The sequence below is a fragment of the Callithrix jacchus genome, chromosome 10 (genome assembly GCF_049354715.1).
Source record: "Callithrix jacchus isolate 240 chromosome 10, calJac240_pri, whole genome shotgun sequence".
NCBI lineage: Eukaryota > Metazoa > Chordata > Mammalia > Primates > Cebidae > Callithrix > Callithrix jacchus.
The window spans coordinates 62,109,931-62,126,337 of record NC_133511.1 but is presented as its reverse complement, the minus strand read 5'-3'; the positions used below and the strand labels follow the sequence as shown (position 1 = coordinate 62,126,337).

The 16,407-nt window shown below is 38.3% G+C and overlaps 1 protein-coding gene across 11 annotated transcripts in view; it reads right to left on the bottom strand.

The window, feature by feature from the left end:
• The window catches only part of NARS2 (asparaginyl-tRNA synthetase 2, mitochondrial), a 163,568-nt gene that overhangs the window by 26,140 nt on the left and 121,021 nt on the right, over nt 1-16,407 (bottom strand). For 7 of the 11 annotated variants that reach the window (XR_013523217.1, XR_013523215.1, XR_013523216.1 and 4 more), the window contains exons 8-11: nt 15,702-15,800; nt 15,558-15,595; nt 5,551-5,617; nt 2,320-2,457 (exon numbers count right to left, since the gene is read on the bottom strand). Coding sequence is in view for 6 of the 11 variants with exons in the window: in XM_078340136.1 (XP_078196262.1) it covers nt 2,320-2,457; nt 5,551-5,617; nt 15,558-15,595; nt 15,702-15,800 (342 nt within the window). In the remaining 5 variants the exon portion in view is untranslated. Of the gene's footprint in view, nt 1-2,292; nt 2,458-5,550; nt 5,618-15,557; nt 15,596-15,701; nt 15,801-16,407 lie in introns of all 11 variants that reach the window. The other 4 variants (XR_013523219.1, XR_013523218.1, XM_009007359.5 and 1 more) reach the window with 3 other exon arrangements.

Sequence of the window (16,407 nt, the reverse complement as noted above, 5' to 3'; positions counted from 1 at the left end):
AACCCAGGAAAGTCTTTATAGAGAAGAACAGTCTTAAGCAGAATACTTAAGACTCTGAGTGATTGAAAAATGTTCAATCTAGAAAAATTAAATGAGAAAAATACATGGTGTGTATGTTGGAGGGGGAGCTGGAATTGGGATGGGCTGGAGTGATTAAAAAAAGCCAAGAGATGTAGTCTTCTGTTTTGTAATATAGGCTCAATACTGAATTATTTAGGACTAGATAATCTGGGCCCTAATGTCTCCTTTTTGCTGCCAACCTGGAGGCCAATCGATTAGACTAGAGGGTTCAAAGAGAAAAGGGAATGTAAGAATCATAAATCAATTGTGTTGCTCACTAGTTTGGGATGATGCTATATAAAAGGTGGGGATGAGTAAATTGGCTAAAATGTAATTTTGTATTATTTGTGATTTTTTAGGCAGTTGAGTAGAGTGGAAAAGAACATAGACTTTATAAAACAAAATCTGCAGTCTGAAAAATATACATATATTTAAAAAATACAGACTTCAGAGCCAGAGGGAATCAAGTGTGAATACTAATTCTGTCACTTACTATCTATGTAGCTGTAGAAATGCAATCCATCTCTGCACTCCAGTTTTTCATTTATAAAATAGGGAATCAAGTTTCTTAGCAAAGTTTCTGGATTTAGAGATGAGATGGTAGTGCTTGATTCCTAAGCATCTAGTAAATGGTGGCTAATACAGTTGTATTAATACTATATGAGAAAACAGGAAATATAGTCAAACGGATAAACTTGTATACATAACATGGGGACATTTTGTTTACTGGTGGGCCATAATCTCTGTTTTCTATAAGTATTTATCCACAAGTAAGTAAAAAGCACCAGACAGTAAGGTATAGTTTTGGGACCTACTGTGAAATCAGTATAATCTGTCTCACAGACTTTTACAACTAATAATATTACATATATAACTATTCAATAAATATTTAGCAAGTTAAAATATATTCTTACTTTATATTTTGCCAACTTCAAAATTTAATTATTCGTTTTGCAGATATGGGGGCTCCCTCTATTGCCCAGGCTGGAGCACAGTGGCACAACTATGGCTTACTGAAGAACTTGAATTCCTGGGACCGAGCAATTCTCTCAACTTAGCCTCTTGAGTAGATAGGACTACAGGTGCACGCCACCATGCCTGGCTAATTTATTTATTTTTTGTTGAGATGGGGTCTTGCTATGTTTACCAGGCTGGTCTTGAATCCCTAGTCTCAAGCAATTTTCACATCCTGAACTACAAAAGTGCTGGGATTACAAGTGTGAGCTACCGTACCTGGCCGTGTTATGGCTAATTTTGTAAATGAGTGAGACAAAAGAAGAGAAAAAAGGGAAGAAGCAAAGCAAAAGAATAAAAAAGGCAAGCTGGGTGCAGCGGCTCATGGCTGTAATCCAAGCACTTTGGGAGGCCAAGCCGGGCAGATCACCTGAGGTCAGGAGTTCAAGACCAGCCTGGCCAACATGGTGAAACCCCGTCTCTACAAAAATCTGCTGGGTATGGTGGTGCGTGACTGTAATCGCAGCTACTAGGGAGGCTGAGGCAGAACAATCACTTGATACAGGAGGTGAAGCTTGCAGTGAGCCAAGATCACGCCATCACACTCCAGCTTGGGTGACAAGAGTGAAACTGTATCTCTCTCTCTCTCTCTCACACACACACACACACACACACACACAGAGAGAGAGAGAGAGAGAGAGAGAATAAAAAAGGCAACTGTAGTAGTTAAGGGTGAAAAAAAGAACACAGGAGAAGAAAGGTTAAAGGGATCAGAGAGACAAGACAGGCAGATAGAGAAGAGACAGACAAGAGCTGAGACGGGGAGAATCTGCCTAGATTGCCTGGATCCTTTCATAGCCCTCCCCTCACTATTTCTATTTGATAGTCCAAACCAAAGCAGTCTAAGCCTCCTGCTCTGCCAAGCCAGCTTTTCCTTTACCTGATTGTGCCACTGCTGTCATCTCTTGCCCAGCATGCCTTCCCTCATAGGAGTCTCCTAACCAGTACTTAACTACAGACTTGATATAACCATACAGTGTTCTATGCCACTTCCTCTCAGTCTTAAAAAACAAAACAAACACCACCTAAACTAAGAAGAAGACCTTGTGACAGAAATGAGGACGTATGTTTATAGAACACTGGGATCTTCTTTGGGAGTAACTTTTAAAAAATGCCTTTGAAAAACTTTATCATTTTAAGAGATAAAAAGATAGACAAAAATTTAAGAAAATACGTCAAAAGTTAAATGAAAAACCCACCCACCCCAAGAGGACTAACCCCGATTTATTTAGTATCTCTTCTTACTGTGTGCTGAGGGCCGTCTTCATTATCCCTCATGTAGAAAGGCTTGAGTGCTAATGGATAATTAATGACAAAGACAGGTATGCTGCCACAGTGCTTCACCAGGTACTTTTCATGTTCAGTTTGTAGATCAATACCCCACTGTAATGAGAAGAAAAAAATGACTAAAGGAGAAGACAGAGGTTAAATACACAATTAAGCACCTGAAAATAACCTGCATCAGTTCCAAGGGCTTCATCTTCCTGAGGCTCCATGTTTGGAGCTGGCTGCTAAGGTCACACAGCTGACTAAACCAGAGAGAGAGATTTGTTAACAAGAACAACTGCAGGCCTGGAAAGATGAAAGCTGAAGCCAGTAGATAAACACTAACCTTTCTGTGTCCCCATTACTCCCCTACCTGCCAGGAGCAGATAAATAACTCCTGCAGGAAAACAAAGTCTACTTTACAAGGGGATTAAAAAAACAAACATACACCTGACTTCAGAATCACAGTTTTTATTAATAAAAGCCTAGAGCTTCTTCCACAGTTACTGTTCCTATGTCTCAGGAAATTAAATGATGGAAGATAGTATTCCTAATATTGAGCCTATCTTTGGCTAAATAACTTCTCTTGGTGACTTTTTTTTTTTGAGACAGAGTCTTGCTGTGTCACCCAGACTGGAGTGCAGTGGTGTGATCTCGGCTTACTGCAACCTCTGCCTTCTGGGTTCAAGTGATTCTCCTGCCTCAGCCTCCCAAGCAGCTGGGACTATAGGTGCCCATGACCAGGTCCGGATAGTTTTGTCCTATTAGTAGAGATAGGGTTTCACTATGTTGCCCAGGCTGGTCTTGTACTCCTGACGTCATGATCCGCCCGCCTCAGCCTCCCAAAGTGCTGGGATTACGAGTATGAGCCACTGCACAGAGGTGATGACTTCTTTTTAAATAAGAGTCAACTCATGAATCAGATGCTCTCTAATGAATATTTATTAACTCTATTCAATATATTTATTAAGCAAATACTAAAATGCCTATTAAATTCCAGGTACCATATGATGTACTGGATGTAGTGGTAAGAAAAATAGTATAATCCCTGACTTCATGAAGCTTCCAGGGTAGGAGACAAAGAAACAAAAACTTAAACAAAGAATTCATTATAAATAAAACAAGCACAGGTTACTTTTGTAACACATAAAGATCTCACTTAATTGGGATTAAACTGGTACAAGGAATAGTTTAAACACAAAGGTTTACACATTATCTTACTACTCCCACTTGTTTGGCAGTATCTTAGCTATAGGAAAAAATGACTGGAATAAGAACAAAGAGTTTTGCCTTCAACACTATACACATGCCCAATGATAGATCATGTGGTCTCTCTGAACCTATATTGTTGCCAATAAAACAAAAAAGCTTGGCCAGGTGTGGTGGCTCATGCCTGTAATCCCAGAACTTTGAGAGGCCAGGGTAGGTGAATCACAAGGTCAAGAGATCAAGACCATCCTGGTCAATATGGTGAAACCCCATCCCTACTAAAAGTACAAAAATTAGCTGGGCATGGTGGTACATGCCTGTAATCCCAGCTACTCTGGCGGCTGAGGCAGGAGAACTGCTTGAACCTGGGAAGCAGAGGTTGCAGTGAGCCAAGATGTGCCACTGCACTCCAGCCTAGAGTAGATAGAGAGAGACTCTGTCTCAAAAAAAAAAAAAAAAAAAACAACAAAAAAACACCTCTGGCCCAGCACAGTGGCTCATGTCTATAATCCCAGCACTTTGGGAAGCTGAGGTATGCCAGATTATCTTAGGCAACATAACCCTGTCTCTACAAAAAATAAAGAAAATTATCCAGGCCTGGTGGCATGCACTTGTAGTCCCGGGAGTTGGGAGGACTGATGTGAGCCTGGGAGGTGGAATCTGCAGTAAGCCATGTTTGCACGAGCCTGGACAACATAGCAAGATCCTGTCTTTCAAAAAATAAAAATAAAAATATAAAGGAGTTCCTTCACAGAAACAGTGGTTTCCTGCATTCTAGGAATGGGGCAAATGAGGTAATATTGATGATCAAAGTGTACACACTGTTAGTTATAAGATGAACAAGTTTTCAGAATCTAATGTACAGTGTGGGTGGTGACAGATGTGTTAATTAATTTGATTGTCATAATCTATTATACAATGTACATGTGTATCAAATCATCATGTTGTATACCCTGAATATACACAATCTTTTTTTGTTGTTGTTCTTAGAGACAAGGTCTTCCTCTGTCACCTAGGCTGGAGGGCTGTGGTTGATCCTGGCTCACTGCAGTCTTAAACTCCTGGGCTCAAGTAATTCTCCTACCCTGGCCTCTTAAAGTGTTGGGATTACAGGCTTGAGTCACCACACTAGGCCTATACAATCTTTATTTATCAAAGTATTAAAAAAAAAATTCTTGGCTGGGTACTGAGGCATGCTCCTATAGGCCCAGTTACTTAGGAGGCTGAGATGGGGGATCCCTTGAGCCCAAGAGTTCAAGATGAGCTTGGGCAACACAGTGAGACCTCCATCTCTTAAATATAAAGTTCTTTAAAAGTAAAACAAAACAAAACAAATCCCAGTGTTTTTCAGAGTGGCTCACAAACTAAAAGGCTGTATAAAGTTTAACTGAAAGACAAACCTGTTTCAGCAAGCACTAAATCTGAAAAGGAAAAGAAAAAAGAAAAACAAACCTGTTTAGTTATGTTGCCTGAAGATATCTGGTAATTTAATTTCTTTTGTTGGTCATCTTTTAATGTCATTCAGAATATACTTTGAAAAACACAGAACTAGTTGATTTCTGGTCTTGAACTTCTGGGCTCAAGCAATCTGCCTGCCTTGGCCTCCCAAAGTGCTGGAATTACAGACGTGAACCCCCACACCTGGGATCTACAGTAATAGTCAATGATTATCTTTCTTTTTTAGAATTTTCACCTTCCTAAACATGGGAGGCTGCTTTATAACCCTTTAGTCCTTTATAACCTCTTACAACCCTTTATAATTCTGTAACTATTCCAAAAGATACAGTTTATTTTTATTCTAAATTAATTTCCATTTTAAGTATCTCAACAAGACGGAGCAAACATCAAACAAAATCTGTAAGTCTGTGTACAAAGGAACAAATACCATATTTTGCTAATAAGATAAAATAAGATTATTTTGAAGGATTCTTAATAAAGTAGGTTAAAGATAAGAAGGAAACATTTTCACACACATATATACACATACACACAAAATACCACCTCTGGGGTAAAGGTGAAGTTCTGGGATGCTCGCTTTAAGATCTCCACTGCTTCAGTGTAAGAAATGCTGGAGGAAAACAATATAGAAGCAGAGAAAAGTCAATACAATGGGGTTGCTAACTAGTTCATTTTAAAACTAGAAAAAGCCTATTCCTCTATCACACTGTGAAGTCATGAGGAAGTACTGAATAATCAGGAATTAAGGCTGATCTAATCCCATGGAAGTCTGATCTGCCTGAAGAGAAGTGACCATTCAGTAACCTCACTCCGCATCTATGTGCAATATACATAGAGAGAAGCTAGTCATGTAAGCAAGCAGAGACTATTTTCTGAATCCATGATATGCCAGTGCCCTAATACAAGGTATGAAATACTAAGACTACAACCACAAAAGACTTTCTCCTACAATTCACCATTCATTCATTTATTTATCCAATAGACATATACTTGGCACCTGCTAGGCACTAGACATCATTCTAGGCTCTGGAGATAAAAATAAAGCTCAGCCTTCATGGAGCCAACATTAGTGTGTGTGTGTGTGTGTGTGTGCACATGTGTGTGTGTGTCAGAGAGAGAGAGAGAGAGAGACAGGTGAGGAGAGAGGAGACAAAAAGGAACCTATTAGTGCTATGAAGAAAACTAAAGTGGGGTAAGAAGACAGAGGGGTTTGGGGTGCCATTTTAGATATGATGGTCAAGAAAGGCCTAAGTTCGTGACATTTGAACAGAAGCGGGCATCGAGTAAGGAAATTAACCATACAAGTATCTTGGGAGGAGTATTCCAGGCAAAAGGAACAGCAAGTACGAGGCCATGAAGTGAGAAACAGTTTGGCTTGTTCATAGAACAAAAAGGTCAGTCAGTGTGACTAGAGCATACTGAATAAGAAGAAGAACGCACAGGAAATTACACAGGAAAGGCAGTCAGTCAGATCACATGGATTTTTTTCAAATCATATTAAGGGCCTGCTAATACATTCTAAGCATTATAAGACTATTTAGGAAAACACAGAGTCTCTCAATGAGACAACCTCATCCCTAAAGTAAGTCAAAGCAAGTATTTAACTATGTGAACAGTTATCTATACAGTTAAAAAAAAAAAAATCAAGATGTATAAAAGAGTATACATCTCCCTTCCATTGCGATTCCAGAGACACCCAGCTCCTTTTATTTCACACAATCACTGTTATCAGTATTGTGCTTTTCCCTCCAGAGGATTTGATTTATATAAATATGTAAGTATTAATACATAATCTTCCATTTTTATAGATGTCATGCATATCATACACACTTTTACACCTTATTTTACTGAGCAATATACCTTGCAGATCTATGTGTACACGAAAAAATTCTTCACTTTTTGTATTATAAAATACTCCATTTTGTGGATGTATCATAATTAATTAGTTTAACCAGTAACCTGTATTTCACATTCTTATCTTTTGCTATTATACCTCATGCCTACATATACCTATTTAATGTTACTGCAAATTGTTCTTATACACTAATTTTGCACATGGCAAAAGTGGAATTGTTAGATGAAAATTTGCAATTTTTACATTTTCTGAGAGGTTTTGCAAAAGATACTGCCCCCTTTTATATGAATTTACACCCACCAATAACATGAAAGTGTCCGTTTGCTTGTAAACTATAGGTAATATACTGCATTAGTATTTTGAGGTTTTTTTTTTTTTTTACAAAAAAATCTACGAACTTTCTGAAAGACCTCAAGCTTAAAAAATAATTTATCCAAGGTCCGGGCGCGGTGGCTCAAGCCTGTAATCCCAGTACTTTGGGAGGCCGAGGCGGGTGGATAACCAGGTCAAGAGATCAAGACCATCCTGGTCAACATGGTGAAACCCCGTCTCCATTAAAAATACAAAAAAAAAAATGAGCTGGGCATGGTGGCACGTGCCTATAATCCCAGCTACTCAGGAGGCTGAGGCAGGAGAATTGCTTGAACCCGGGAGGCAGGGGTTGCGGTGAGCCGAGATCGTGCCATTGCACTCCAGCCTGGGTAACAAGAGCGAAACTCCATCTCAAAATAATAATAATAGTAATAATAATTTATCCAGAACAAACTTACTTTCTGACACAAAAAATGAAGTTCATATCCATAACAACTAAATAGACAGAGTAGTATTGTATCTTATGGTAAAATAAAGCCCCTAAAGCTGTGTTTTGAAAGACAAGTTTTCTCCTAAGATGGAAATTCTGTTCAAATTAAAATGTAGTATTAATAATAGGTAATTTCTAAGGTAATAATGATGGTGGTAGTGGTGTTTGTAGTAGCAGTAATAATTTTAAAATTAGCATTTTACAGAAGGGAAACAGAAGGTTACAGAGGATCAGTGACTTTCCAAAGGTCACTCATGTAAGTAAATAGTAAATCTTGATCTGCTGACTCCAGAGTTTAAATTTTTAATTGCTAAGATAATGCCTAAAATACCTGGAGTTTCATATGTTCCATCAAAGCAAAAGAAAATGGGCTCTGGGTTCTTCATCTGATTCTACCACTAGCTGTGTAAGTCACTTCAATGTGGTGAAAGCATGTTATTAATTTCTGTAATGTATTATACAAAAATTTACAAAGTATTTGCATTTGTAAAATAAGGAGACTGCACTATCTTGTATAAAGTTCTTTTCTGCTTAGACATTCTATTGTTTTATTATATAAATTACTTCGTATAATCTACCTTTCACTCTGAGAAATGTAAGAGCAGTCAAAATAAGCAGCAGTAGGAGGATTTTGTACCATTGGCACGTTACTGTTCCACTACTAAGAAATTATTCTCTTATCTAAATATCTTGTTATTCCACATCTTCCACTCCACTCCCCTATACCTTCATCAGAGGCAGAACTTTCAAGTTTAAATTACGATTCTGACACTTGATATCCTTAATGGCTTCCATCAACTCTCTCTACTAAGTATTTTTCTTGGTAAGTACAGAAAATAATACCTCTTGTCCTTTCCAGAAACTGTTTCCAAAGTGCTTTGAGGAAAGGAGGAAAAAACATTGTGATAGAGAATGATATGGCATCAAACTACCTCGTATTTCACATTTTTCATTGTTGAATAAAGAAAATTCATTATTCTGAAGCTACTGGAGTGAGCTTGCTAAACTACAAAGATAATTATTGTCATCCTTTACCTCAAATTCACAGAAAGATAAATGAAGAGCAGATAAAAAAGGCAAGTACTCTGTTTTCAGAACTACAATACTATAAAGGAAATGTAAAATAAACGGAATACAATTTCTGCATGAAAAAGGTTAAATTCAATTACTACACGAGTTGCTGAAATAGCATATATTTATCTAAAATAATTATAACAGGTAGTGAAAATACACTGAACTCTACTCAAAAGAATACAAGTCATGTGGTATTTATACAGATTCATTAAGAGTGCAGTCTGAATAAAGGGCAACAATTTCTGTTTTACCATTTCCTGTTTTTTCTTTTCTCTAATGTTTTTAGGATTAACTCAACAGTACTTCAGCTACATCATTATTTTCAGAAATTTCAATGTCAATGCCTTAAAAAGGCATGAAGCAGCAGAAAGGTGATGACAAGGTGGTAGAGAGGACACCACACAATCGATTTCTCAACTTGGTATCTTTGATGTTGCTGACTTAACAATCACTTTTGTCACACCACCAGCGTTTCACTATGCTTTTAGTGGCTACCCTGAACATTTTAACATGCATATCCACTTAAGTTTAAAGCAGCCAGGTGTGGTGGCCTGCACTAGTCATCGCAATTACTCTGGAGGTTGAGACAGGAGGATCGCTTGAGCCCAGGAGTTCAAGACTGCAGTGAGCTATGATCATGCCACTGCCCTCCAGCCTGGACAACAAAGCAAATTCCTGTCTCTCTCTCTCTTTTTTTTTTGAGGCGGAGTTTCACTGTTGTTACCCAGACTGGAGTGCAATGGCACGATCTCGGCTCACCGCAACCTCCGCCTCCTGGGTTCAAGCAATTCTCCTGCCTCAGACTCCCGAGTAGCTGGGACTACAGGCACACACCACCATGCCCAGCTAATTTTTGTATTTTTAGTAGAGACAGGGTTTCACCTTTTTGACCAGAATGGTCTCGATCTCTTGACCTCGTGATCCACCCGCCTCGGCCTCCCAAAGTGCTGGGATTACAGGCGTGAGCCACCGCACCCGGCCCGCAAATTCCTGTCTTTAAAAAAAAAAAAAAAAAAAAAAAAGTCTAAAGTTCACCAGTTTCTTTCTCTTCTTTTCAAACGACACAAGCACTAACACTTCAACTATGAACATACCTTTCCAGTTTTATAAGTTATTGCTGCCCAGTATTTCAGTTCTAAGATAATGGGTATTTTCCTTTAACTGTGTTAAGACACTTTTTAAATCAATCTATTTTGATTACTATTTTTTGAACTTCTTTGGAATCTAATGCTGTTTGTTGTGTCTGCTGTTCTTGCTCATGGTAGGTTATTTCCCTGCGTATTTGGACTGTGAGATTATCTTCAGTAGTTTGTTTTAGAAATTAGCATGCCACTTGGGTTAAGGGTGCAAATTTTAAGATTGGTTTTATATTGGTTTCTACAACTACTCCAGGGTTACCACTAACGGAAGACAATTTCTTTTTTGAGATCGAGTTTTGCTCTTGTTGCCCATGTTGGAGTGCAATGGCACGATTTAGGCTCACTGCAACCTCTGCCTCCCATGTTCAAGTTAATTCTCCCGCCTTAGCCTCCCGAGTAACTGGGATTACAGGCACACGCCACCATGCCCGGCTAATGTTTTGTATTTTTAATAGAAAGGGGGTTTCACCATGTTAGCTAGGCTGGTGTTGAACTCCTGACCTCAGGTGATCTGCCAGCCTTTGCCTCCCAAAGGGCTGGGATTACAGGTGTGAGCCACTGTGCCCAGCCGACAACTTTTTATTTTAATGTCCTGGCATGAAGATTCTTGAACTACACAGGAAACATAAATTCAAACTCTAGGTTCACTTAAGGGCCAACTGTGGCTGCAAATTCTCAATGGCGACTATTTCTGTTTTGCCTCTATCCTTAAGCCCAGGCTAAGCAGATACACTTCTACACTTCTTTGTAAATTCTCTATGCTGGCTAGCTCAATTTTCTGTTTGTTTGCTTATTTTCTAATTGGCCCTTTCATTAAGGGTGTAGTCCATGCCAGTTCTAGCTCTGTGTGTGTGTGTGTGTGTGTGTGCATTTAAGGGGATATCTTGATTCTAATTCATTATGCTACATCTATTCTCACATTTTCTCACTGCTGTTAAAATCTCTGGTTTCAAAAATTGGAAAATCACCCTCCAGCTTCCCTTCCCTACACCCTGAGAATATTCAACATCACACCAACTGTGTATATCACTCTGGTGTTTGGTTCCTTCTTCATTTCTAGCACCTGGAACTTCTCCTATTTTCTAATGAATTAAAAAACATATTTAAAAGAATCTTATAATATTTTAACTATTATTTTTAGATGTTTTGTAGCTAGAGTGTTTTCAAGTTATCTAGTCTGACATACTGCTTGTAACAGAATCGTCATTTAATCCTTTCAACAATATAAGACAGTATTTTTATAGATGAGGAAACTGAAGTTTGGCAAAGTTAAAGATTTACTATTAAGTTCACAGTTGTAATTAAATTATTCATACAAATATTTAACTGCTCATCTTTTTCTCTAGATTTTAAACTCCATAAAAGTACAAATCAGTGTTTGTTTTCATTATTCTCAACAACCAGCAAAGAGCCTAACTCATATTAGGTAGTCAATAAATATTTGTTGAAAAATATTAATTTTCTCATTAATGGCTAGTAAATGGTAGGGCCAGGATTACAATCCATGTTCTCTAAATCATGATTCACTCTTCTCACTAACTGAAGTAAATAGTGATGTGAGCCAGTAAGAAACCTCAGGAGAGGATCCAGCCTAAAGAAGAATACCTTTTACAGTCAGTTACTCAATCATTTGTTTCTCCACTCAGTTATTCAGTATTTACTGAGTGTCTGTTAGAGGCACTGTGCTAAATCCTAGGGGTACGATAGTAAGCAATTTAAACCACCTCTGACCTTACAGAGGTAGGAGACACCAAACAAATAATCACACATATAAATTTATATTTTAAAATGTTTGAATTTTTAATTAACAAATACTATATACATTTACAGTGTACAATGTGATTTTTCATATTATACACTGTGGAATGAATATAGCAAGGTAATTAACATATCTATCACCTCACATGCTTCATTTTATTTTTTGTAGTGAGAACATTTAAAGTCTACTCTTTTAGCAATTTTGAGATATACATTGTAATTAATTATTGTCACTTTGTTATGCAATAAATCTTGAAAGCTTACTCCTCCGGTCTAACTGGAACTTTGTACCCACTGGTCAATTTCTTTCCATTCCCTTCCAGAACTGCCCCCTCCTGCCACTGGTAACTACCATTGTACCAGTACTTCTGTAAGTGTAACTTTATTATATTTCACATCAAAGTGAATCATGCAGTATTTGCCTTTCTGTGCCTAGCTTCTTTCACTTAGCATTATGTCTTTCAGGTTGATCCATGTGGTCACAAATGAGATTTCCTGTGAACAGTATTCCACTGTGTATATACACATTTTCTTTATCCAGTCATCCACTGATGGGACACTTAGGTTGATCCGTATCTTGGCTACTATCAATAGTGCTGCAATAAACATGTAAGTGCAGATATCTCTTTGACATACTGACTTCAGTTCTTCTGGATATGTACCCAGAGGTGGAACTGCTGAGTCGTATAGTAAATATACTTTTAGTTTTTTGAGAAATCTCCATACTATCCTCCATAACAGCTTTATTAATTTACATTCCCACCAACAGTATACAAGGGTCCCCAAACTCTACGTCTTTGACAACACTTGTCATTTGACTTTTTCTTTTTTCTTTTCTTTTTTTGAGACAGGGTCTTGCTGTCTCCCAGGCTGCAATGTAGGAGTCTGTGATCATAGCTAATGGCAGCCTTGACCTCCTGGGCTTAAGCAATCCTCCCATCTTGGCCCCCTGAATAGCTGGCACTATAGGCATGTGTCACCACATCTGGCTAATTTAAATTTATTTATTTATTTTTTTGTAGAGACAGGGTCTCACTATGTTGGTCTCACTTGAACTCCTGAACTCAAGTGATCCTCCCACTTTAGCCTCCCAAAGTGCTGGGATTACAGCCATGAGAGCCAACGTGCCGAGTCTCCTACTTTTTGATAACAGCCATTCTAACAGGTATGAGGGGATGTCTCACTGTGTTTTTAATTTACATTTTACTGATGATTAGTGATGTTGGACATTTTTTGATAAACCTAATGGCCACTGTATCTTGCTTGCCTGAACAAAGGATGAGGGTGGATGCTGAGGCTAGGTGGGGTGGCTGCCCTGCAGGGGTTCCAACCAGCTAGACCTTCCTACTGAGCTTCTGCAGCAAGCAGATGGGCTTTGTAAATGGGCTATGCAGTTGGCTGGTATCTCTGATCACGTGCTACTGCTGGTGGGAACACAGTTATCACCAAGATCCGTGCGCTGGTTGCCCTGAGCATGGCCCTCTTTGTTCCTACCTAACCCCAGGTAGTCTAGACCTTACCCCTAGGGTTCCCTGTGAGATGGGAATGGGCCCCCAGGGAAACATCACAGAATGCTAGGGAAACCGGATAACTGTCTCTTTTGCCACTGCATTAACTGTGGGCCCAAGGGAATCTTCTCTGTGTGGTGCTGTGCCTACTTAAGGGAGGGAGGAGTCAGTCAAAGTGAGACCACTGCTCCTACCCTTCTAATTCAGTTTTTTGCTCTGTGGTCCATTTGAGTACCTCAATTTCATTCCCAAGTTTTGGGATTTTCACAGAGGTGTTCCTGTATGTGGTTAATTGCTAACTGGAATTTCTGTGGTGAAGCCTGGGACCTTCCATTCATCATCTTGCTGATGTCCCTCTCCCCACAAATTTAAACTGCAACTATGATTTGTGTTATGCAGAATGGATCGTGACAATGACAATGAATCAAAATGGCACGGCCGATGATGTCATTTTCCAATTTTAACATTTTACAAACAAGGACTCCAAAGCACAAGAGTTAAGTGACATATAAGAGTTGTAAGGACAGTGGGGCAGTTACAACCACTCTACCCTTTATTTCAGTGCCCTTCCAAATATATGAAAACCCCAGGTTAAAAGCCTGAGCTTTAAAATCAGATGAATATGAGGAGATTGAATCCCCAATTCATTTTTCACTCAATCTCTTTGTAGGGATTTTCTATCTGCAGAATGAGAATAATAACTCCTTGGAGTTGTGAAGATAAAATGAGCTAGTAATGTATGTAACTTTTATCACTGTCTGGATAAATATTCAATAAACGATGACTATTATTTCTGCATTTTCCATCTTTTCATTAGACAGGAGTTGGAGAACTAAGGTTTTCCCTGGTTGTTTTGTCACCAGCAGAGATTCTTTGAGAAGGCCAAATTACTTCTTTCATCTCCTTAATGACTACTTTTATCAATATACTCATGCCCAAGACTATCTATCCTGTAAAACTCTAGACCCATACTTTCAACTGCCTAGCCAACATCTATAGCTGGATATCTGAAAAGCATCTAATCTTAACAGGTCTGTGTTCCCGATACCTTCCCTTCCTCTCAAAGCTCCTGCCCCAGCACTCTTAAGGCTTTCCCAATTTCAGTTAATGGCAACTCCATTTTCGCAGCTGCAGGAGAAAAAAAGCCTTGAAGTTACCCTTGACTCCTCTCTCACCCTCAGTAAATCCTGTTTGTTCTATCTCTAAAATATATTCAGAATAGGAAAACTCTTGCCACCATCCTGGTCTGTTATGGTTCATTTTAGATGTCAACCTGGCTGGGCCATGGTGCCCAGATATTTAGTCAAACAGTATTCTGAATGCTTTTATGAAGGTGTTTTTTGGATGACATTAACGTCTAAATCAGTGAACTTTGAAAAAAGCAGATTATGCTACCTTTCATAATGTGGGTGGGCTAAATCCAATCAGTTGAAGTTCTTTTTTTTTTTTTGAGGCAGTCTCACTCTGTTGCCCAGGCTGGAGTTCAATGGCGTGATCTTGGCTCACTGCAACCTCCCGAGTTCAAGCAATTCTCCCGCCTCAGCCCCCAAAGTAACTGGGATTACAGGCGCATGATGCCATGCCCAGCTAACTTTTTTGCATTTTACTAGAGATGAGGTTTAACCCTGTTGCCAAGGCTGGTCTCAAACTGCTGAGTTCAGGCAATCCACCCACCTCAGCCTCCCAAAGTGCAAGGATTACAGACATGAGCTACTGCGCCTGGCCTCAGATGAAGTTTTTACTAAGACAAAGACTAACCTCCTGAAAGAAGGAATTCTGGCAGGAGACTGCCTTTGGATTTGAATGGCAACTCTTCCTTGACTCTCCAGCTTGTTGGCCTACCCGGCTTAGACTTTAAACTCAACAAACCTCTACAATTACGTGAAGCAATTCTTACAATAAGTCTCTCAATCTCTCTCTCCACACACATCCGCCCTCATACTAGGTTGGTCATGTTTCTCTGGAGAACTCTAATACACAGTTCAAATTATTATTAACTCTCACCCAGATCACTGTGGTAATCTATTAGTTTTCTGTTCCTGAATTCTTGTCTTGCTGTAATGTAACACTGAGCAGATTCTTTAAGTTTGTTTTTTAATCAAGCCAAATTTTGATGACTAAACTTAGTATAAGTTTGAACTGTAGTAATATGGTTAATAATTACTTGATTTTATCTTACTATGATTTATTTATTGATGAAACATTAATTATCAACTATGAACCAAACACAAGAGCTATAAAAATTATTAGAATATGGGTCATGCCTGGAGTCTGGAGAGTGTCTAGATATATATCATACATAATATACATAGGATCTATATAAGCAGATATATATTTTAAAAATTATAATACAGTGTGATAAATACAGTGATAAAGAATGAATAAAGTTCAAAGAAAGTAAAAGATCCACTTACATTAAAAAGTCGTTTTTCAGCATATGTTCTAATCTGTCCTTGGTAAAAAAAGACAGAAAATTTTAAAAATGTAATTTTATTCATTATGTATAATTAACACATTAAAGAGCAGATATATTGGACTTTATCTACAAAATTAATTACCTTTTGGCCAGGAGCTATGAATTTGTAACAGAGTTTAACATCTTCAGGACAATTTGAGAGAACCATCATTGTTGTAGCCTTGAAGAGTTTCTCCATAACCTAAGAGAAATCAAACAGAATCACTTGACAAGTAAAAAACTTTATATGAAAAGCCTGTTCAGGGCTCAATAAGGACTGCACTTCAGGCTTTACCAACTACAAATCCACAAAGTCATTTAATCCTTGAATGTATCACGAAAAATTGGTTCAGCTTTCAAGGCACCTCAATTTCCTTGGTAGGTGGCAGGGAGGAAGAAAAAACGAAAAAAGTTTTAATCTTATGTTGACAGTTTCAATGCTGGTAAAGAAGTGAGATGTCAAATAAACAGCTATAACTGATCAATGTCTCTCTAAATTTCAATAAACTCACTTGTAGAATCAGGGTAATAACAGCACCTAACTTACAGGGTGGTTGACAGAATTAAATGAGATAAACCAAGTGTCAAACTTAGCTTAGTACCTGGCTCAGAGAAACATCCAACAAACATCAATTGTTGCGAACAGTAAGAATATTTTGAAAAGTGGTTTGTTCAGTCATTGGTAAATGAAAGTAAACTTTACAGAAACAATGATATATCTAAATATAAATCTAGACACTTCTGCTTTCCTAATGCCCAAAGTAAAAATAAGATGAAGCAACATACAGCAAAAATCAGTATATAAGGAC